This window comes from Lissotriton helveticus, chromosome 12 (assembly GCF_964261635.1).
Source record: "Lissotriton helveticus chromosome 12, aLisHel1.1, whole genome shotgun sequence".
NCBI classification, from domain to species: domain Eukaryota; kingdom Metazoa; phylum Chordata; class Amphibia; order Caudata; family Salamandridae; genus Lissotriton; species Lissotriton helveticus.
In genome coordinates, this window is record NC_136073.1 from 848,929,164 (window position 1) to 848,952,806 (window position 23,643).

The following is a 23,643-nucleotide window of genomic DNA, read 5'->3' on the forward strand; positions in this document are numbered from 1 at the left end:
AGGGAAGGTGTTGGATAGTAAATTAAATCTATTCCCTATCCTAGAGCGCCCCCCAGCGCAATGCGTTGTAATGGTTTTTGTTGTAAAACCTGCGTTGTAAAAGCACTGCGTTGTAAAAAGTTTCGTTGTAAAGGATGTTTCCCCAGAAAAACAGACCCTGCACCCAGAGACGTAGCTAGGGGGGGGTTCCGAACCTGTGCGGCACGAGTTTTGGGCGGCAGCCTCCCCTCCCTATCACCTGTCGTCTCGGGGCAGCAAGAACCCCCCCACCATCCCAGCTCCTCCATGACGGTGCAAATACTCACCAGCACCTTGCCACACACATTCATTTGTCCAACCACCTTTCATTGCAAAGCAGCGTTGTTAGCTTAAAATATTTAAAACTGACTTTGTAGGCATATATCTCAGTGTCTTCGGGACACCAATTTTCCTTTACTGGGTTTTAATTCAATTTAAGAACTCGCTGCATTCTGCATAAGGAAATGATTTGTTTGATTCCATGCGGCTGCACGGCTGGTAGTGAAATGGCCCAGGAGATCGTCCGCAACAGCGGCGCTAGATATCTTACACTGGCTACCAATTCACAAACGCGTCCTGTTCAAGGTCCTTATCATCACTTTTAGGGCCTTCCATTTTCTGGGCCCCCAATATCTTCAAACTGGTTTTAAGCACTATTTTCCCTACCGAAGCTTAAGATCAGCAAATGCCAATCCGTTGAACATACCTGCCTTCAGATTGGTGTCGAAGGGAGGAAAATCGCTCACAGTCTTAGGATCAAAGGCCTGGAATGAACTTCCCCCACAACTTCGCCAGATTACATCAGAGTCCCTGTTTAGGAAGGCAATAAAAGACCTGGATTTTTGGTGCACCGGACTCTCTCTGCAAAACGCTGATCTGATCTCCCATCCTTACCGTTAGCAGTAAACCAGTGCTATTGTCCATCTCTGGTTTCTGTCTCAGCGCCAAGATGCTCCTCGGAGTGCTAGTAGCGCTATATAAATACATCACTACATTACTTTACATTACCCCACTCAACTCATAGCTGTCAAGATTGCGAATGTGTGACATTTCCATAGTTGCACTGTACTTATGAGTGACATTCTACAGCAAAATGTGTGACACTTCGAGTGACACTTTTGCACGAGTAAAACCAAGCCCTAAGGAAGCAGGTTGCTAAGTTTTAAAAAAACTGAAATGTTAAAAGAACATTTCTTATTGATCATCTGATTAGTTCTGAAGCGCACATTTAACAAAAGCTCTACTCGTATATCGTTGTTCAAATTATAATGCTCCCTAAATATGCTAGTCCTATTACTTTTATAGGGCAAAACCATAATAGTTTTTTCTCTTCGCTTTGTGATTATTTCAAATCATATTTACTGCAATTGCATCAACATAAAATGAGCACCATTATCGTGCCTGTTTATTTAAGCCTTACTTCCTTGACACATTGCAAGGGCGTAACGGTGCATGCTTTTTCCTATAAAAGTGCTGCAGGTGGGGTGTTTAAAAAGAAACTGGCCCCAGTGCTGGACGGACCTGTGCTAAGGATGTTAAGGCCTGATTTAGATCTCGGTGGATAGGTTACTCCATCTGCAGAAATATATATCACGTAGGAGATAATGGTATTTATATTTCGGCGAATGGGATACCTATCCCTGCTGTGACAGAGTAACCCATCCGCCGAGATGTAAATCAGTCCCGTAGTTCCAAACTTGTCCACCCTGAGCCAGCCTCACTTTCTGTGTGCTACCAATGCTGCTCTCTATGGCAAGCCAGGTAGTGTCTTCCTGTCAGGCCGGTCCCCGTTGCAAGCTGAGGCAGGAACTCAGGACTGGCCTCCCTTAGAACGGATGCCAGGTCACAGTACTCAGGCTCGCTGCTCTCTGTACTCTTGACACCGGCTACAGCACTGGGACTGGAACGCGAACAGCGCTGGATGACGGCACAATCGGAACAATGTTAAAGTTGCAATTTCAATAAAGTAAACAACTGCCAGACCCAGGCTTGAATCTCATTAGGAATGCACCTCTCCTCAACCTAGTCCCTACTCACACTGCACAGACTGCTAAGAAAGGAACCACCACCCCTGTGACTCAATCCAATGAAGCGCCTCGTCAATCATAGGAGCCAGCTTGCTGATAATGCATGAGCTAGCATTTCAGTGCGGTGATGCGGACAGCACTAAAATGCGTTATTCTCACCGTCAATGCCTGGCACTTGGCAGGGCAGCCCATTGCATTAACACACCTGATAGTAATTATTGGTAAAGGGAAGGCTCAGGTGTTGAAAACCGGTGTTCCGGCTGGTAACATCTGGTAACTGTATAAATGTGCCATAAATCCAGAACCGGCTTGTAGCATGGGCGAGCTGGGCCTAGGCCACCAATTTTCTGAGGGGTGCATGGAGCTGTGTGGATTAAGGTTGATCAATGAAACAAACATTTGTAGAGCGCGCTACTCACCCGTGAGGGTCTCAAGGCGCTATGGGCGGGGGGTGGGGGAGGCTGCTACTGGTTGTACAGCCATGTCTTGAGGCATCTCCTGAAGGTCAGCAGGTACTGGGTCTTACGTAAATGGGTGGGGAGGGTATTCCAAGTCTTTGCGGTGGGTGGGAGAAGGATCTTCCTCCTGCCTTGTCCCTTCCTGCTTGTTTCTGTCTGATTTGCCAGGGTAAGATGGTTTTAGCCCTTCATTATCATACAGCAGGCGATGTTTTTAACCCCCCTTTAGCCCCCTTTCTTGCCCTCCCTTCACCCTCGGACCCCTGCTGGCACACATCGATAAAACCATAATTTGCGTAAGGCAGCTCAGCTATCGGTGATTTGGGGGCGCTGAAGGGGTCTAGGGTGGATGTTGTTCAGCTGCCAGTTCCTGCTCATCCAGGTACTGACCAGTGATCCCAAAAAGGACCCATGATGCCTCATTTAATTCACTACCATCAGCAAGGGCGCCAAATTGTTCTACGCCCACGTCCTGGTTCTATTCAGCAAAGGCCGGCTCAGCATAAATCATCACTTGGCTAGAAATCCGTGGATATGGTGTGGGCAGATCGAAAGGGACACGCTTCCGGTGCCCTTCGACCCCTGCATCCTTCCTGTCTTCTCACGTGGTGGGCCGATGCAGCCGCTGTGCAGGGTGTATTTCTGCTCTGCAGGCTCCTGGCCGCGCGCCACGCCAAAGTGACGCACGCGGCGCCCGGGCCCTCCACCCACTTCCGAGCCTGACGTGACTGCAGCGGCCCCCAGGGGGGATGCTGCAACCCTCTCGGAAACACGGGCAGGGCTCGGGACGGCGGGTAAACAGCCGTGCCAGAGCCCCGGGCCTCGCCCTAGCTCCCAGAGGCCCGGGCACAGCTGGGGCACGGGCAGCGCTAGGAAGGAGGGGCGCGCTTGCATAAGTGTACCTCCACTTTTGGAGGCAGACTTTTCCAAATGCCTGAGCCACAACGTACAATGCAACACATTATGGAATGCAATATTCATTATTTTGTAGAAAAGAAAAACACTGAAATACTGTGACGGTGAGCAGAGCAAAGCTCTAAAGTTTTGTGGGTCTACTCTTGACTAGCTCATCGAATAAAGCCGGCATTGAATTGACTAGCTCATTAGGCACGTTCTTTTTTTTTTTTACTTTGCATTCTGGGGGCCATATGTAGGAAGCCTAATTTCGCTCGCAAATGCTGAAATTCGCAGAATTTAAGCATTTGCAATCGCAATTAGGGCAGTGTGCTATGTAGTACACAAAAACCCACATGCAAAATAAGGAATTGCAAAATTTGCGATTCCTTATTTTGTTATTGCATTTAAGGAATAGCAAATTGCGATTCCTTAAATGCAATATAGGAAGCACCCAAGTGGTGCCAATTTTGCCTTAAGGAATCGCAAAATACCACCAACTTCAGGTTGGTGGTATTTTGCGATTTCTTTGAAAAATGCACTTTTTGGTATTTTTCAAAGTGCCATGTGGGTCACATACATGCCCTTAGGGCATGTATGTGGGCCACATGTGCACACATGTTAATTTCAGGGGTGCGAAAGGGTGTCCTATTGACACCCGTACAACCCTGAAATTGCATTCTCAATTTGCGATTCTCTAATTGAGAATCGCAAATTGAGAATGTCTTCCCATTCATTTCTATGGGCCTTCTAGCCCATAGGAATGAATTAGAAGGTATTCCTTATTTGCAAATCTCAATTTGCAATTCGCAAATAAGGACTAAGTGGGATTCGCGAAAAAATGTGCTAATCCTACCTACATTTCGTTTTGCGATTCTCTAATTGCGATTCCCTAAAAATTACAATTTGCGAATCGCAAAACGGAAATTACCTACATATGCCCCTGGGTCGTGTAGTTCGGTTCATTCATTGTTAAATAAGGACTACACGTCTGAGAGTGGAATCTCGTGGCTTATGTGCACAGGCAGAGACTTTTAGATCATGTTTCTACGGTTAGAGTGTCCCACTAATTCCTCACCTCCTCCGTGTGAATCAACGCGTTTCCCCCCCAAGAGACAGAATGGATACAGTGCGTTGAAACACCTGGTCCCTCACGACGCGCCTCGTGAAGAAGTAATTCAACAGCATTCTAGGATTTTTTACAGCTTAATTCATTGTCCTACTTCTTTGTTATTTAAATGATATTTTTGGGGCTTTTTATAAAGTGAAACTGTGTCGTAAATTGCAACAAAGGCATGTGGCAACCTGTGAGGCTACGAGGCCTGTGAGTTTGTTAACAAAGGGACCTGAGAACAATAAGTGAGTAAAAATACTTGTAGGGTCTAGCATAGAGAAGGCACCATGGACCCTCGAACACGCAAGAAAAATAGACCTTTTGACTGCTGTTGGGAGTACTAAAGCACTGCAAATATCAGGGAGTAATGGGTCCCTCAGGGCTCTGGGCCCCGGTGTCACAGCACCTGCTGGACCAATGGTAGCTACGCCTTGGACCATGCACCATCTGTCAGCAATGGAGGTGCGAGTATTACAGACGTGCCCCCATATGAAATATAGCAATAATCAGTATGCTCCTCTGGGCCCCGGTGCTACTGGACTTGCTGCACCAATGGTAGATACGCCCCAAGGTGGGTTCAGAAACACTTATCTTAGTGGCCAGATGTGGGCAGTGGAAGGGATCCCACCAAGGTTGGGTGGAAGATTGAGAAGAGGTGGGCTTTTAGACCCTTCCTGAATGTCATCAATGAAAGAGCACGCCAAGGTTGGGAGGGAGGTTGTTCCAAAGTCTCGCTCCATATGCAGAGAAAACTTGTTGACTTGCATATTTGTGAGTATTTTTTTTATATCTGGCCTGCTCAGGGAAATGATGCTAGTAGTGCTGCCACAGCCTGACGTTTTGCGATTATGCAAATGATAATTTGTGTTACTGCGGTTGAAGCCCTACCGGGTCACATCACAGACTCTGAAGAAGATTGTGGTAGGGAGAGGGATCTAGCGCATTTTTTTAAATTCAGGGTACATGCACTTAACCTTTTGTGGATTGGTGATTAGTAGAGATGTTGTGTAAAGAGCGGCTTTGGTGTCAGCGAGGAGTGAGAGACCGGTTAGCAGTGAATAGGCGTTGTCGATTTGCGATAAGATAGACGCCCTGACAGTGGACCTAAGTTCAGTTTGCTTTGCAATGTAAGATGAACCATGCAGTTTGTGCTTTTCCCTAACATGATCCATGTAGTGCCTTGAAGGGCCAATGTTAAAACTTAAAGATTCAGCAGATAATGAACGTTGTGGGGAAAAGCATTGTGCTGAATTTCTCCTGGCTGAAAGATGTGAAGGCTCCTCGGTTTACGAGGGTGAACATTTCCTTTAATGGATTAAGTTTCAAATTTGCTGCAGACGTCCAGGTGTGAATGTCATCGGAGACTAAGATTGTTGTTAGTGGACAATTCTAGGTGTAGTTGGATGTCGTCAGCGTATTACTGGATAGCAATGTCTTTTTGATTGGCTATTGTTCCCAGCGATTCAACACCATGGGAGTGAAAATAGAGCTTTGTGACACTGGAGAGAAACAGGCATTGGCAGAGATCTGGAGGTTTCCATCTAGAGAACCTGGTTTTCAGTCAGAGAGGTTGGAAGTGAACTAATTCAAGATTGTGCTTGTGATGCCCGTGCTTGAACATAAACTTTCAATGGGCATATATATATATATATATATATATATATAATGTACCTGTGTGTGAAGACATCAAATGACCTCCAGAGGAACTAATCCAATCAATCATAGCATTTGTAATCCGAGCATTCGTAAAGTGCACTACATACCCGTGAGGGTCTCAAGGCGCTGGGGGGGGGCGCTGCTACTGTTCGAAGAACCAGGTCTTGAGGAGTCTACTGAATGTTAGGAGGTCTTCGGTCTGCCGTAGGTGGATGGGGAGGGTGTTCCACGTCTTGGCGGCGAGGTGGGAGAATGATCTGCTGCCGGCGGTCACTCTTCGGATGCGGGGGACGTTGGCAAGGACGCGGTCTGCGGAGCGGAGATGGCGGGTGGGGGGGTGTATCCAATGAATGATTCATTTGAGATTTGTGAATCTCACAGTTACCCCTAAAAGGAGTGTCCTGAAGCCTACTTGAAAAGAAAGGCGAAAGATGGTCCTTTACAGAGATTGAAAAAAGATGTGTTTTCAAGTGCTTGTGAAATTGAATACGTTGTTTCTGCATGAAGCTGAAGGGCCAGAGCGTACCAAGCTTTAGCTGTCGTCGCGGCAAAAGAACGACTGCCCACTCTGTCCTTTCTATAACTAGGAAGAAACACGAAACAAAGAGAGCTAGAAGCAAGAGCACGTGGTGGATTGTGCAGAGAGAAGAGTGCAGACATGTAGTTGCTAGAATTAGGGCAAAAATAGCTTTGTGATGCAGACACGGAGCCTTAACCTGTTAAGTGCGCCCGTCGGCCAATGGCAGTTGCGAGCACTACCTCAGTAGTGCTGCGCACGTCCGTTGGCCGACGCGGCCCCACCCACTCAATGGAACGCCCTGCACCGTGGCGGAATTTGCGCCGCGGTAAAGGGGTTAAAAAGGTTGCATTTAAAGAACATTAGCCAGTGAAGCTGAACAAGATGGGAAGAGATGGAACACCACCTAATCGGGCCCAAAATCAAGCAGCTTTAGTAGGTTGAACCAACTGAAGTCTTAAAGTCAGAGAGCGAGGGAGGCCGGTGAGATGCAGGGATGTCATCTAGAGTTTATTAGAACCTGCAACAAAGATGTCCTGCAGGAAGAGGGCAGATATGCCAGGACTTTTCTAATGATGCTGAAATACACTTCAAGGTGTTTGGGTGTCCACAAAAGTCCCAGATGATGATGTTCCGCCATTTGGGTGGGCTGATGGGATTCATTTCCTGTACACAGTGACACCTACGTCATTCCAGACACATGGTTTATTTACTCTACAGACCGCCGACAGTCACGTTTGTTTGTTTCTACATAGTATATGGGGGTGTAGATTGTCTGTTAGGTCTATAAATATGGCTTCCCCTTAGACCCTCCTCCAACCGTTGTGTTATATATGAATCTCAAAAGATAGCCTAGTGTCAAAAATGTCCCCTCTGAATCTATGAACATTGAGCTGCTGCAGGAAGAGGGCCTGTGACATCAGGCCGCCGTTCAGGAGTCCGTAACGCAGAATTGTGAAAACTGAAGACCTTTTTCTTTCCAGCAAGTATTAAACAGTTGACACATCTAGGATGGAATCTGCCCAATGCTGACAGTAAATTGGTCCTGAGATTAACGCACTTTGCCATCTAACCAGAGGGTGATTTGCGTACCGTCCGCATAGGCGAAAAACTATAGTCAAATGGACTTATCAAATACTCCAGAGGAGAGACATGAAAAGTACAGCCCTGAATCCCTGCTTCCTCCTCCACATGTGCCTAAAAAAAAAGCCAGATGTGTTTGTAGAGAAAGAGAGAGGAGAAGGGGTGGTAGCACTGACCCTCCAACTAACTTTGTTACCATGGCCACAGGTGTGAAAAATCCCTGACCTCTGATTGGATCTGAACACGTTTGTGTGAATTCACAAAGAAGTGTCTATGTGCGTCTACCTGGGCGATTGTCTCTTTGTTTAGGGCTCATTCCTTTAACCCGATGATCATAATGTATATCCGTGTGGTGCTCATCGCTAATGAAAAGGTGCTCTTCTCTGGATAAGGAAAGTCCTAGAAGAAGGTGTACATTTTGGGCATGTTGTGATCCTTGAGCCATGGTAGCTTGGTCGTACTTGTGGTAAGGACCTGTGGTGGTTGTACTTGGCATTAGTCGTAGCACCGGGTTAACCTGGAGGGGGAACATCCTTTACGACGCGGATGTTACCCCGCGCTACCATTACGATGCGCCTCTTACAACGCAAGTCATAACCACGACTTGCGCTGGAGGGCGCTCAAGGACAAGGAATAGTTAATTTACTATTCCAACACCTTCCCTACTATCCACAGGGAATTGTGTTGGGATAGTAAATTAAACTATTCCTAAGTCCGCACCCTACAGCGCAAGTCATGGTAACGACTTGCGTTGTAAAACACGCGTTGTAAAGGTACGCATGGTAATAGCCCACGTCGTACCGTCATACATCCAACCTGGAGTAGTGAAAGCCCTCACAGGCACATGTGTAGTTTACTCTGGCATAGCCGTGTCCATCATTGGCACAATGGCAAACTGGCATCCTGTGGACATCCGTGGTATATTGTGCATATTCATGAAAAATTGTGGGTCTTCTGAGGCCCTGTGGTAGCCATCTCTTGCCCTTTAAAGACATTCAAGGCATAATGGTGACCTTGGCATGTCATGGGTATTCTTATCATAATGGGAGCCTTACCAGGCATAGTGTTGGCTTTCCCAGGTCTATTTATGGCTCTGGCATAATGGTGGTCACTTTTGGCTTATGGTCGCAATCCCTGGCTAGCCATGGGCTAGCCTAATTTGTTGTGGCTATCCCTGTTGTATGGTATAGACCTCTGGTATATCATTTAGATAACTGGCACGAATAGTAAACTCTGTCCACGTGAACCATTGGTTCTGGGGCATGAGCAAAAAGGTAAGTTGACATGAGTACCAAACTCTGGTATGTACCTAAAACCCTTCTCTTATATTTGTTGATACAGAAAGAGTTATTTACGAACAATGGCCGTCTTTTGAGTGGGGGAACTGAGTTAATATGCCCAAAATAAAAAAAAACTGGTATTTGATAGCAAAATGTGAGTAGTTTCAGAAAAGGCTAAGCTGAGGTGTGAAGAAAATTAGTTAAGTTAGCCCAAAAGAAAAGTTAGCATCTGATGCCAAACTATGTAATTTGTATTTCATAGTATATGAAAAGTTAATATTGGTTTGATAATGCTGAGTTGGAGGTCCTTGCTGCTGACAATGTTTCCTTGATGCCAGAGAGTACTTGCTCCCATGCTTTTTATTTTATGAGTCCTATAATAGTTGTTCATCATCCATATTGATACATTTATTTATGGTTTGGTCATTGCTGCTGCTGTCTGAGCCCTCAGCTTGTAACAACAGTGTAATGGGAGAGATGGTTGCTCTCAGAACGTCTAAAGTCTCTGTAACATCAGGGGTGGTGAAAGCGCCTTTGGGCTTTATTTAGATCCCGGCAGAAGGAATACTCCATCACAAACGTGATGGATAACCCGTCTGCCGTATTACGATCTCCATATGATATAATGGGATTGTAATACGGTGGACGGGATATCCGGCACGTTTGTGACGGCGTATTCCCATCCGCCAAGATTGTAATCAGGCCTTTATAGTTTGGTGGATGTGGTACTGGGGTACTACGTATATAATGCCTCCTTTGTGACGGAGTGTCCCATTCGCCAAACTCTAAAGCGGGTCTTGAGTCCTGTGATCTGCTTAACTTGAGGGATAGTTCTGCTGCCTACAGCCTTAAGTTGTTATATATATATAAATATATATATATATATATATATATATATATATATATATATATATATATATATATATATATATATATATATATAGCTTTTCTTTCTTCATCTCTGCCACAACATAATAGATTTTCAGTCATCATATGAAAGTTAGAATCCACATGAAGTCGCAGAGTGAGAAAATGAAAGGTACTGAAAGATAAAAGTGAAAGAAGATGCTCTATTCACCTTGAAGAATGATGGAAGATCATTTGAAATTAAACACCAAGATTAATTGATCTGCCTGTAAAAACAATGGCTTATTAACCAATGTACATATACATTGTGCTTCAAAATGCACCACCAGGTTTTTTTTAGATTATTTTGTGCATGAACCCTAACACCCCGGAGAGCAGTCAGACTTGCCTCGAAGGTTTATTGGGTTCCATTTTTAGGAAACCTGTTTGAAAATGTAAACTGTATACTGTAAAATGCATTATATGACCTCGGGGGATATATATATATATATATATATATATATATATATATATATATATATATATATATATATATATATATATATATATAATTTGGGCAGGCTAATTTTACCTTTTGTGCTGTTCATCGCCACCACAATTACTAACACCTTCTCCCTCTGTGTTGTAGACATGATTGGTCAGCGGAGCAAAGCCAATAAGACACCAAGTGAAGGAAAGGTGGTGACCGGCCGAGAAACACTGCGTCTACGAACGAAGGGCGCAGCCACCGTGGAGGAGGCGGTAAATTACGTTTTAGTCTTAAAATAAAGAGAGGTGTCAGCTTGATGCAAATATATTTTCAGGCAGCATGACTGTGATTATGTATCAATGAAAAACTAGATTGCATGGCAAGAAATAGAAAATTATGCTGCACATTATGTGATGAATAATGCTGCATATTATGCATCATTTACTCTTGCAATCATGCCATTTCAATGCACATATATATTGAAACAAAATAATCTAGGAAATATGGTTCCTTAAGAAAGACAACTCTATACCTTTATCAGATAATTTACTAATAATGAATTTGACTTATCTGGATATAGAGCAAAACTTTATCCAAATGTACGAAGTATTGAGTCCAACAGAACACACAACTACATGCACACCAATTGAGCAATACAAGCTGCACCTCTTTTATTCTAATTATCCCAGTTGTGTTTGGAAACTGTCTCTAGAAGCTCTGAATCAAGTATTTTTTCCTTTAAAAACATGGCTAGCAGCAGTATCAAGTCCAATCGTTCTCTCCAATATTCGACGTATACGCACCAAAATCGTTAGCACAATAAAAAAAAAAACAAGTGCTGTATCACAAAGGTTTTCTTAGAACCCTGCAGTCGGTTCTGCCAAATGCTGAGGATACAGAATACTAAGGCATTCTCCTCTTGATTCCACCTCATGAAAACTGAGTCTGCCTGGTCTTGATGCCACCTCATGCTTCTTTTTTCCACCCCCTACACTTCCTGTATCTTTATATCTACTGAATACCGAGGCTGCCTGGTCTTGATTCCACCTCATGCCTGTTTCTCCCATCCTCCTACACTTCCTGTCTCTTTATCTCATGAATACCGAGGCTGCCTGGTCTTGATTTCACCTCATGCCTCTTTCTTCCACCACCCTACACTTCCTGCCTCTTTAGCTCGTGTTTTCTTTTTTCTGACCTGCTTCAAACTTTCTTACTTTTTTACTCCCCACTCCTTCCTCCTTATAGCACCCTTTTTTGTCTCTCTCCATCTTACTGTGTGTCAAAGTCTGATGATGAACAATAGCCCCAGAACTGTTAAAATGAACACCTGTGCCCATCATCGTAAAAACCACCAGCACAATCTAAGCAATGTTCTGCTGACTGAAAATAAAGGAAGGTGTAACGACATCAGATATCATCTTTCTTTCTTAGATAATCCAGGACAATGTAACTGGTACTTGATTGTACTCGGGGATAGGTGGAAAGGGCACCGGGTGCTACAGCACTCCCCAACCCGATTGATGTTTTTATTTTTTTTGATTAAAATTAGAAGTTTATTACTCCCTCTGTGAAAATACTTCTTACTTTGCTATTCCAAAATGGCTGATTTGATATGCAAAGCAGTCATTTGATTGAGAGGAGTGCTTCTTTCATTTCTACTGTGATGCAGTGCTTAATTTGTGCCGGTGTTTTCCAGAGCTCAGCTCCAGCACTTATTTCTAAACACAGAAAAGTATTTATGGAATTACACCACAGGATGGCGCTGTGTGTCTATTTTCAGCTGAATCTATCAATGCGGTGTTTATTGAAAAATGATAAAAATAGCACATAAGTAATACTGGTACTGACATTGGCATGGTTGTTGGTGGTGCAGGCTGCAGTGGACACCTACAAAGTACCTTGGGCCCTGGCACTTAATTGTTTACACATTAAGCACTGCTGTGACGCACCGTTGTAACCAGTTGACTTTCCCTTGCAGCCCAGCGAATTTGAGGAGGAAGCCTCGAAGAAGGTGGATGATCTTCTGGAGAGTTATATGGGCATTCGGGACGTGGAGCTGGGTGAGGCTTATGGAGGGCCGTGATCTAGCATCATCCGCAGTAAAACAGGCGCTAAACATAGACGGTGGTATAGCGTGAGCTGCAAGGCATGCATTGCTTGGGCTGCAAAGCATAGCTTCTTTAGGTTTTGGGTTCGGAAGCATATATATAGCCTTTTAATGGACTTTATGCATATACTGATTGGGCTTCAAAGTGTGTGTTTGATGGTCTTTAATGAGCACATGGAATGGCTGTTAAGCATGCATTTGATAAGTTGTGAATCCCACAGTGGATGAACTTTAGCACATGTAATAGGGGGTCCAGAAAGAATGTATTTGATGAGTTGTGATTCCTCTGTCAGCTGTGGGTCATGCATTGGGTAGTTTGGAAGAATGAACATGACGGGTTGTAATGTATACATTTGGTGGCCTGTATGCATACATAGGTAAGGTTGTTAAGTATGCAGTGAAAGTATTGTAAGGCAGCATTTTATTGGCTGTAAGCATGCATAGTACAGGTTGTAAATAAGCAGTGCATTGGCTTTAAGGCTTCATTTGTAGCTATTGTATCTATATTATGCTTGATGTACAGTGAACGCTTTGTTTTGTATCTTATACGGGTATCAATGATTGTTTGATTACACTACCATTGTCTATCAGCGAACGTTGTGCTATTTACCATGTTTTTATGTAACTCTACCTTGTAAAGCTCTCTGATACCCGCAAGGGTCTAGTTCGCGCGCTATAAAACTCTCAAAATAAATAAAAATAAATACATTTGATCAGCTGTAAACATGCATAGACTAGGTTGTGAAGTAGGTAATGGTTTGCCTGTAAGACTGCATCTGGTGGACTGTGAGGATGCAGACGATAGGTTGTAAAGTAGGCATTTAACGAGCTGTAAGCGTCCATATGATAGGTTGTAAAGTAGGCCTTGGATGAGCTGCACGCGTGCATATGATAGGTTGTAAAGTAGGCATTGGACGAGCTTTATGCGTCCATATGATAAGTTGTAAAGTAGGCCTTGGATGAGCTGCACGCGTGCATATGATAGGTTGTAAAGTAGGCATTGGACGAGCTTTATGCGTCCATATGATAGGTTGTAAAGTAGGCCTTGGATGAGCTGCACACGTGCATATGATAGGTTGTAAAGTAGGCATTGGACGAGCTTTATGCGTGCATATGATAGATTGTAAAGTAGGCATTGGATGAGCTGTAAGCGTGCATATGATAAGTTGTAAAGTAGGCATTGGATGAGCTGTAAGCGTGCATATGATAAGAAATGCGTTACTTACCTGTAACTGCAGTTATCCAGTATTAGTGTCTTTCATAGATTCACATGCCTGAATCATTCCCCGTCGTCGAGACGGGAGCCTCCGGTATATAAAAAGTAATGTCCTAAAGACATACATAGAAAAGAATAGGCCCAAAGGTCTCACCTTAGTAGCCTATCCACGTCCTTTTGTAGGAAGGACCAAACAGAGCAGGCCCCAAGGGTCCCACCTTGGTGGCCTATCTGTGTCCTTTTGTAAAAAGGACCAAATAAAGTACAACAGCCAATCAGCTACCACCTCCTTCTAGAACCTTCCTGCCAGGAGCCCAAGTCTCTCAGATTTTCGTACGCACCAAGCTAGTTAGGCGTAAACTCATTAGAGAGAAAGGTGAGCCCTGCCAGGGGAGGCGGGAGGGTGCATGTGAATCTATGAAAGACACTAATACTGGATAACTGCAGTTACAGGTAAGTAACGCATTTCTTATCCAGTATTTGGGTGTCTTTCATAGATTCACATGCCTGAATCAGAGTAGCGAGCAATACATTATGCACATTCTGTATGAAGATCGGGTATGAACATGTGGATAAAACATATCACATGATTACAAATCACAAAATGCAATGGCATATAAATACAGTAAGAGAATGTGCATACTTGTAAAGGATGGAGGGATGTAGTAGGGCTCACCTCACTGGAATAGATGGCGAAGCACTGCTCGGCCCACTGCTGCATCCTTCATCAGCTCAGTATCCAGGCAGTAGTGCCTGGTGAAGGTGTGCGGGGACTTCCATGTCGCCGCTCTGCAGATGTCCAATATCGGCACTCCAGCGAACAGCGCCGCAGACGTGGACATGGCTCTAGTCGAATGAGCTTTGACTCGTGAGTCTAAAGGCCGTCCGGCCTTGTCATGACAAAAGGTGATCGCAGAAGAGATCCATCTTGAGATGCTCTGCTTTGTCAGGGGCATGCCCAGTCTTGGTCTACTAAAGGCAATGAAGAGCTGGGATGACTTTCGAAAGTGTCGTGTCTTATCGATGTAGAATTTAAGACATCTCTTTAGATCTAGAGAATGTAGAGTTCTGTCAGCTGTCGTGGTAGGATTCGGAAAGAACGATCTAAGCACCACTGGTTCATTAAGATGGAAGTCCGAAGGGACTTTTGGAATGAAGCGAGGGTTAGTCCTCAGAATGACTCTGTCCTCTCTGAATTGAAGAAAAGGATCCTGGATGGATAGAGCCTGCAATTCACTGACCCTCCTGGCAGAGGTTAGTGCCAGGAGAAGGGCCGTTTTCCAAGAGAGGAACTTGATCTCTGCCTTATGGATGGGTTCGAAGGGATGCTTCATTAGTTGATGAAGAACCACATTGAGGTGCCACGATGGAGGAATAGGCCGTGGTCGTGGAAAGGACCTGAATAGACCTTTTAGGAATTGTTTGATGAGCCTGTCCGCCCACAAAGATGGGCCTGCAGCCTTCCTTGTGAACCTTGAAATCGCCGCTAGATGCACTTTGATGGATGTATGCGCAAGGCCTGACTGCGCAAGGTGTAACAGGTATGGCAGCAGCTGCTGTGGAGTGGCATGGAAGGGGTGCAAGCCTTGATCCACACACCAGGAACAGAATCGCTTCCATTTTAGTGAGTAGGTTTTGTTAGTGCTGACCGCTCTAGCGTTCGCAAGGACATCTCTGCAATCCTGCGGGATGTTCAGATGGCTGAATTCGCGGTATTCAGGAGCCAGGCTGATAACTTCAGAGAGCTCAGGTTCGGGTGGAGAACCTGCCCTTGAGACATCGTGATCAGGGCCGGAAACTGCTGCAGGCGAAGAGGGGGCCGGGCAGAGAGGCGATGAAGCTCCGTGAACCAGTGCTGCCTCGGCCAGGACGGAGCAATGAGGATCAGAGTGCAGGGTTCCGATTTCATCTTCCTGAGAACCCTGGGTATCAGTGGGAATGGCGGAAAGGCGTACGCAAAGACGTTGCGCCATGTGATGGAAAATGCATTCCCGAGGGTTCCTGAGTGGTGATGCCTGCTTGCGAAGCTTGGGCATTTGGCGTTCTCTCTGGTGGCAAAGAGGTCTATGTTCGGGGTGCCCCACTCCTGGAAGATATGGTCCAGCACCTCCCTGTCCAGTTCCCATTCGTGGGAAGGAGACTTCTCCCTGCTCAGTGCGTCCGCCAAGACATTGTCCTTGCCCGGGACGTACTCCGCTTTTAACACTATGCCATGTGGTAGAAGCCAGTTCCAGATTCTTTGCGATTCTCGAGATAACGAGATGGAACGCGTCCCCCCTGTTTGTTCAGGTAGTGCATCGTCGTGGTGTTGTCCGTCCTGACGAGCACTGGGGAGTGACGAATGCGTGGAAGAAACGCCTGTAGAGCCAGGAAAACCGCCCGTAACTCCAACAGATTGATATGGAGCCTGGTTTCCTGTGTTGTCCATTTGCCGTTGATCTGGAGGTCCTGGAGGACAGCTCCCCAGCCTTCCAGGGACGCATCCGTAGTTATGACGTGTGGCTCTGCTGGGAGCAGGAACGGCAGACCCTTTGAGAGATGGTGGAGAGATGTCCACCATTGCAAATGATTGATAATGGGTCGAGTGACTCGTATGCGGTCCTCGAAAGAACCTGTGGCTTGAGTCCATTGCTTCGTCAGTGCCTCCTGGAGTGGACGCATTTTTAGGCGGCAGTGTGGAATGAGCAGTATGCATGAGGACATCATGCCTAGGAGAGACTTGAACGTGCGGACCGGAAGAGTCTTCCGCGAAGCCACTGCCTTGGCCAAGGAGATGAGCTTGATTTTTCTCTCCTGAGAGGGGAAAGCCTTGACACGGTCCGTGTCCAGAGTCGCTCCAAGGAATGTGATGACCTTGGTGGGTTCCAGAGTTGACTTGGCAGTGTTGAGGGTCAGTCCTAGGCGGTGGAAAATATCCAGACAGGCGCTGGAGGATGAAGCTGCGGCGGCCGCCGTCGGTGCCTTCACCAGCCAGTCGTCCAGGTATGGAAACACCTGGTGGCCTTGTTGACGAAGAAATGCTGCTACTGGTGATAGGCATTTGGTAAAGATCCTCGGGGCCGATTTGAGGCCAAATGGAAGGACCCGAAATTGGTAGTGCTGTCCTGCCACCGCAAACCTGAGGAACTTCCTGTGCCCTTTGAGAATAGGGATATGATAGTAGGCGTCCTGGAGGTCTAAGGACGTCATGTAGTCCCCTTTTTCCAGCAGACCAAGGATTTCTTGCAGAGTCACCATACGAAACGATTGTTTCTTTAGGAACACGTTGAGTGCCCTGAGATCCAGGATTGGGCGCCATTTCTTTCCTTTTTGGTGGATTAGGAAGAAGTGAGAGTAGAAACCCTGATTCTTGTGGGCCCGTGGAACTCTCTCTATCGCTCCCTTCTGCAGCATGGAAGCTATTTCCTGAAGAATGAAGAAGCAATCATAGGTGCCTGTGTGATCGCTGGCACGGTGGCGTAGTTGGGGGGATAGAGGTAAATTCTAGGGAATGTCCAAATCGAATGAGTTGGAGTACCCACCGATCCGTTGTTATAGTTTGCCAATTGCGATGGAAGTATTTCAGTTTCCCTCCAAGTTTTAAAGAATGTAGTGGTGGAGGGGCTAGCGAGGGAGACAAGTCATTGTCTGTTGCCAGCAGGTCGTTTTTGGCCTCTTCCTCGGTAATTGGACTTGCCGTAGGAAGACTGTCGGCCTTGTTGAGGTTGTCGCTGCTGAAACTGCGGCTTGGACTGCGAATATGTGTACGAAGACCTATTCTGATAGGAACCTTTGTATGCAGGCTGACCTCTTCCCCGGTTGCCACGAAAGGACTGGGTCCGGAATTGTAAAGTACCCAGAGCCTTGGCAGTATCCGTGTCCTTTTTTATGGTTGTAAGGGCTGCGTCAATCTGTTCCCCAAACAGATGCTGGCCATCGTAAGGCATATCTAATATCCTGGTTTGCACCTCCTGGCGGAAAGTGGTGGCCTTGAGCCAGCCCTGTCGCCTCAGGACTGCAGCTCCTGCCAGTTGCCGGAAACCAGTCATGGCGGCATCAATGGCACAATCGATGAGCTCTGAGGCAGAGGTCTGTCCTTCCAATAGAAGTGAATGTGCCTCCTCTCTGACATCCTCCGGCAGATCTGAAAGATATGGTGCAATGTCCGCCCAGAGTTGGCGATTGTAACGGCCCAGGAGGGCTATCGAATTAGCCACTTTGACCGTCATGGCTGAAGTGGTAGTAAAGCGTTTGCCAACGGCATCCAGTTTCCTGCCCTCCTTATCAGGTGGCGTCGATAGAGGCGAGGATGGATTTCGAGAGTTCTTCTGCACCGCTTGAGTCACCACGGAATCTGGTTTGGGGTGACCTGTCAGGCATGCCGGTGCCGTGGAGGTGCCTTGTATTTCTTATCAAGCCTGGGCACCACCACCTGTATAGAGGCAGGCGCTTGCATGATTTGTTTGCCCTGCTTCCAAATGTATTCAATTATGGGGATTGATCTTGAAGTCTTCCTAGTGGGCTCCTTGAAGTCATAAAGGAAGCATTCCGTTTCCTGAGTTTCCATGGACATGTGGAACCTCTTGGCCGCCCGCTCAATGATGTTGTGGAATCCACCGATGTCTGCAGGTGGAGACTCCGAGGTCTGCGGATCCGGAGAGGCTGGAGAATGTGCCACATAATCTTGATCTGCATCCGGGTCCGACTGGTCGTCATCGACTTCACCTTCCTCCTGTTCCCTCTCCTCATCGTCAGATGAGGGAGCGTCCTGAATCGGAACCTGTGTCTTCTCAATGACCAGGGGAGTTGGTCTGTGGCGAGATGAAGGAGCTGGCGTCTGTGCAGCTGGAGGTGCTGACGCAGAATGTTTCTCCGGGAACCGTTCCTTATAATCCTGTATGAGGAATTGTAGGTCCGAGACAATGGATGCGGGGAGACACACCATAGGAGTAACCTGTGTCTGGGGCGGAGGCTGGTCCTGTTGTTGTGGAAGGACTTCCTCCTCTTCAGGCTCCTCATCTGTGGTTTGACATTTCAGGACTAGGTCCGATGGACTAGTAGCCTGCGTAAAGGAGTCCTCGTCCGACTCCTGACCTTGTAGTAGACAGGCCGGAGGAAGTTGTTGTATCCTACCGGGCGAGATCCGTTGCGGCGTAATAGGCCGTTTAGTAATTTGCACAGTGACATGGCTCACTTGTGGTGGAAAGGCATCCATGGCGTGGGAGAGGAGTGCAGACTCCTTCCAGGGTCCTGTCGACGTCGAAAGCGACGGTGCCGTGGTAGATATGGTCGTCGACGGTAATTTAGTCGTCGTCGACGGTGGTTGCGACGACGATGTCTTCTTCGACGTCATTTTCGTCGACGGTAAAGTCCCCACCGTCGACGGTGTACTCGTCGTCGACGGCTTTCCCACCGTCGACGGGATGATCCTCGTCGACGAGGTAGACTTCATCGACGGCGTTGTTCTCGTCGACGGTGTCGTCGTCGTCGACGCCTTCGTCGTCGTCGACGCCTTCGACGAGGGTCTCGTCGTCGACGACGAGATCTTCGTCGTCGATGGAGTGACCGGGATGGTCGACGGCGTAGGTCTACTCGCCGACGATGAAGGCGTAGTCCTCGTCGACGAGGAGGAAGCCGATGAGGCCGTCGTCGTCGACACTGTCGTCGTCGACGTCGAGACGGTTTTCTGTGCTGAATGCACCATCGACGCCGTCGTCGTCGTCGCCGGGACCAGTGGCTGCTTCCCGGGGACAGGCAGGTCCTTGCCAGACACAGATGGCTTGCCCTCTGAGGACTTTTTAGAAGTCTTCATAGGAGGGGTGTCTGTGGGGCTAGGGGAAGAAACCCTTGGCCTCTTCAAGGAAAATTGCGACACTCCAGACACACTCTCACCTTCGGATACCAAGTCATCAGTCTTGGTCTTGAGCCTGTTGAGCCACAACAGAAGTCGACCTTCTCGGTCCTTGAGGGTCTTGTTGGAGAAGGTCCGACATATTTTGCAGTCCTTTGCCTGGTGGTGAGGGTAGAGGCAATATAAACATTTATTATGTTTATCCTCAATGTGAAGTCTTTTCTTGCTGCAGGAGGAACAAGCCCGGAAAAGACCTTTCTTCTGACTATCAGACATAACTTTAGAGAATAATTAAAGTTGCTTTTGAAGAAAAAGAGAAATTCCTGAGGAGAACTCAGGTGGAGACTCCCTAGCACAACATGCGGTAGAAAATCTGAGAGACTTGGGCTCCTGGCAGGAAGGTTCTAGAAGGAGGTGGTAGCTGATTGGCTGTTGTACTTTATTTGGTCCTTTTTACAAAAGGACACAGATAGGCCACCAAGGTGGGACCCTTGGGGCCTGCTCTGTTTGGTCCTTCCTACAAAAGGACGTGGATAGGCTACTAAGGTGAGACCTTTGGGCCTATTCTTTTCTATGTATGTCTTTAGGACATTACTTTTTATATACCGGAGGCTCCCGTCTCGACGACGGGGAATGATTCAGGCATGTGAATCTATGAAAGACACCCAAATACTGGATAAGTTGTAAAGTAGACATTGGACGAGCTTTAAGCATGCATATGATAGGTTGTAAAGTAGGCATTGGATGAGCTGTAAGCGTGCATATGATAGGTTGTAAAGTAGGCATTGGATGAGCTGTAAGCATGCATATCATAGGTTGTAAAGTAGGCATTGGATGAGCTGTAAGCATGCATATCATAGGTTGTAAAGTAGGCATTGGATGAGCTGTAAGCATGCCTATCATAGGTTGTAAAGTAGGCATTGGATGAGCTGTAAGCGTGCATATCATAGGTTGTAAAGTAGGCATTGGATGAGCTGTAAGCGTGCATATCATAGGTTGTAAAGTAGGCATTGGATGAGCTGTAAGCATGCATATCATAGGTTGTAAAGTAGGCATTGGATGAGCTGTAAGCGTGCATATGATAGGTTGTAAAGTAGGCATTGGATGAGCTGTAAGCATGCATATCATAGGTTGTAAAGTGGGCATTGGACGAGCTTTAAGTGTGCATATGATAGGTTGTAAAGTAGGCATTGGATGAGCTGTAAGAGTACATAGGAACGCTTGTATGGATAAGCAGAAACGCATGCAAAGGATAGAAGCTAAGGTGCTGTAAACTAGCATTGATAGGATGTGAAGCAGACATACGTCAGTCTATGAGAGTGTGGGACAAGTAGGTGGATGGCGAGAAGAGGTAGAGACTGATAGAAAAAAATCAGCCACGAAGAGAGTGAGGAAGGAACATGCAGAGAAAAAGATTCAAAAAAGAAAGTTGGATCGAGAGAGAGACTGACCTAGAAGACGTGAAGCAGGGAACAAACAGGGAATTTGTGAAATTAAGAAAGTCTTCCCATTCGTCTAATGTCATCTACTCTTTTGATTCGCTTCCAGCCTCAACTATGGTGGAGACAGCCAAGGACAAACAGTGCCCGGAGGACTTTGTCCACGGTCTGGATGCCATCTTTGGAGAGTTTGCTTTCCCCGAGGAGTTTGTGGTTGAAGTCTGGAGGGCGATTCACGAGGCAAAGAGCGAGCGATGAGGAATCGAGAAAGTGGGGCCACCAGCTTCCACATTCGCATAGCCCAGCCGCCCATCTATCTTCTTCCCAAAAAGACTCACCTTGGCATGTCCCCAAAACCCTATTGACACCGTTCTTGCTCTTAAACATCATCCTGCTCTCTAGCGCCTGGATACCCTCTCGGGTGATTAACTGTGCTATACAAATCGACTGATTGATTGATTGATTAAAATACCTCTGCCTTATCCGCAATACCTCAAGCTACAACTGAATGATGTCTCCGTGGGTCTTACTCACCCAATCAGATGTCCTCAAGGAAAGGGGCATTCAAGAATCTTGGTTGCGGATTAAAGATGAAGGGAGTTTGGGAAAAGAGAACCAGACACCTTCAAGCAAATGAACATTATGGAATCCTGATTGTTTGTGATTGTAATTGTTGGGTGCACAGGGGAAAGAAAACTAGACACCACAACTCAAATGCACACTCCAGAATCCTGGTTCTTGATGGTTTTTTGATGATAATGCTGGTTTGGGTAAAGAGTAGCTGCTACTATAAGACGAGGGTACAGTCTGAAATGCCTTTTAAAGTAGGTTGTGTGAGTTTAAGAAAAAAATAACTACACACCATAAAATAAAGGTATATTCTAGAACTCCTGCTGTTTGTTGGGGATGCAGAATTTGGTCAAGAAAATCAGACCTCACCAAGTAGGCAGAATTCTACATTCATTGGTGGTCCTTCACATGCTGAATTGGTTACAAAAAAGAATCCACCATCAAACAAAAGCAACATCCTGAAGTGATGGTCCTTTGACCCCATCCCATAATAGAACACTCTGTTCTTTCTCTGAAGTTAGGCCCTCTTGCTCCTGTGTTGAGAGCTCTTTGCCTTCATTTTCCTTTTAAGATTACACCATCTTATGCCAACAGCTAGCCTGTGCTTGACTTGCAAGTCGTAGGAAGTCTACCACTCGTGTTCCTTTCACAAAGCTCACACACCATATGTCTCCTTCAATAAAAACTCCCCTATTGCCCACATCATGTCTGTCGCCTCTGCTGATGGAAGGTCCACATTTCTTTAATCTCAGGTACAAACACCAATCATGTCCATGGGTTGATGCTACTGACTCTGTTTGGACCTGGATTCCATAGTAACTTAAATGTTTCCTAGTAACAGAAATAAATCTGTATCAGATATCTGCCTCTTGACCTTGCCTGTTGTGTCATTTATAATTGTACAGCATGTGTGTACGTCAGGTACTACAAGTCCCTGGTGGGCACAAACTTTGTTTTTCTGAGAAGAATACTACCTTTATTTTCTTCATTTAAGAGCCATGCATAACTACAGACTGGGAAACTACATTTGTAAGTTACCTGGTAACACACAAGTAGATACCTAGGACACAGACTGTCTCTGTAAGCATCAAATATTACCCAGTGCAGTCACAGTGGCAGTAAAGTGGTACTTTACCAGGAGATGTGAAGATCCAACCTCAGCCCTGGATGGGACCAGCACATAAACAAAGGGAAAGATTCAGCATTTCAGAATTCAAGGCCTTCGGGAGAAGAGAAAGGGACACCTCAAAGGGGTGGGACTAGAGAGGACATTGCAGCTTCCTCCCAGGAGGAGGACCAATGAATTTTAGAAGGTCTTGTGCATCAGAACACCACCATCCAAGGTACATCAGCTGCAGCTAACTATGTTAGAAAAACATTACTTCTAACAATTGAAAACATGTGTGGGCAGACTCTCTCTCTCTCTCTCAGACACATATACACTCATACTTAAAAAAATTTCATTGTGGGGAAAAAACAAAATCTCTGAGCAAATAGGTACACACACAAACACTTATGAATATACTGTTAGACGGGGACCCTGAGGGTCGGCCGGATACTGGGGGAGAGATCCCCGAGTGGGACCGTCTCCGGCGATCGTACAGACAAGTTACCTCCCTCCCCACAAACAGGCACCACACCAAGTCGAGTTCAATACTTTATGTAAGGTTCTTAAGGCAAGGACATCAGCGATACAGGATATCTCGGACCCGGGGGTCCTCTCACTTCTAGTCTCTGTAGGGAAAAGGGGGTAGCGGGACAGTCTTGGTACCGGATCGGTACAGGTGGCGTTAAGAGGCGAGCTCACAATCCTCGAGCTGGAGTGTCTGTGGATCGGGCCGCGGCGGCGCCAGCAGGCCAAGATGATAGTCTCACAAAGCAGAGGGCCGCGGCAGCGCCAGCCGGCCAAGTCGATGGATTCACGAGGCAGAGGGCCGCGGCAGCGCCAGCAGGCCAAGACGATGGTTTCACGAGGCAGAGGGCCGCGGCAGCGCCAGCAGGCCAAGACGATGGTTTCACGAGGCAGAGGGCCGCGGCAGCGCCAGCAGGCCAAGACGAAGGTTTCACGAGGCAGAGGGCCGCGGCAGCGCCAGCAGGC

General features: G+C 46.5%; 1 protein-coding gene across 1 annotated transcript in view; it reads left to right on the forward strand.

Annotated features, from left to right (window-relative positions):
- The window catches only part of GIPC3 (GIPC PDZ domain containing family member 3), a 62,459-nt gene extending 40,050 nt beyond the window's left edge, over window positions 1-22,409 (forward strand). The window contains exons 4-6 of the mRNA XM_078670873.1: window positions 10,543-10,655; window positions 12,362-12,443; window positions 21,085-22,409. Of these exons, the coding sequence (XP_078526999.1) occupies window positions 10,543-10,655; window positions 12,362-12,443; window positions 21,085-21,233 (344 nt within the window). The 3' untranslated portion in view covers window positions 21,234-22,409. The remainder of the gene's footprint in view (window positions 1-10,542; window positions 10,656-12,361; window positions 12,444-21,084) is intronic.
- Window positions 22,410-23,643: the final 1,234 nt, after the last annotated feature.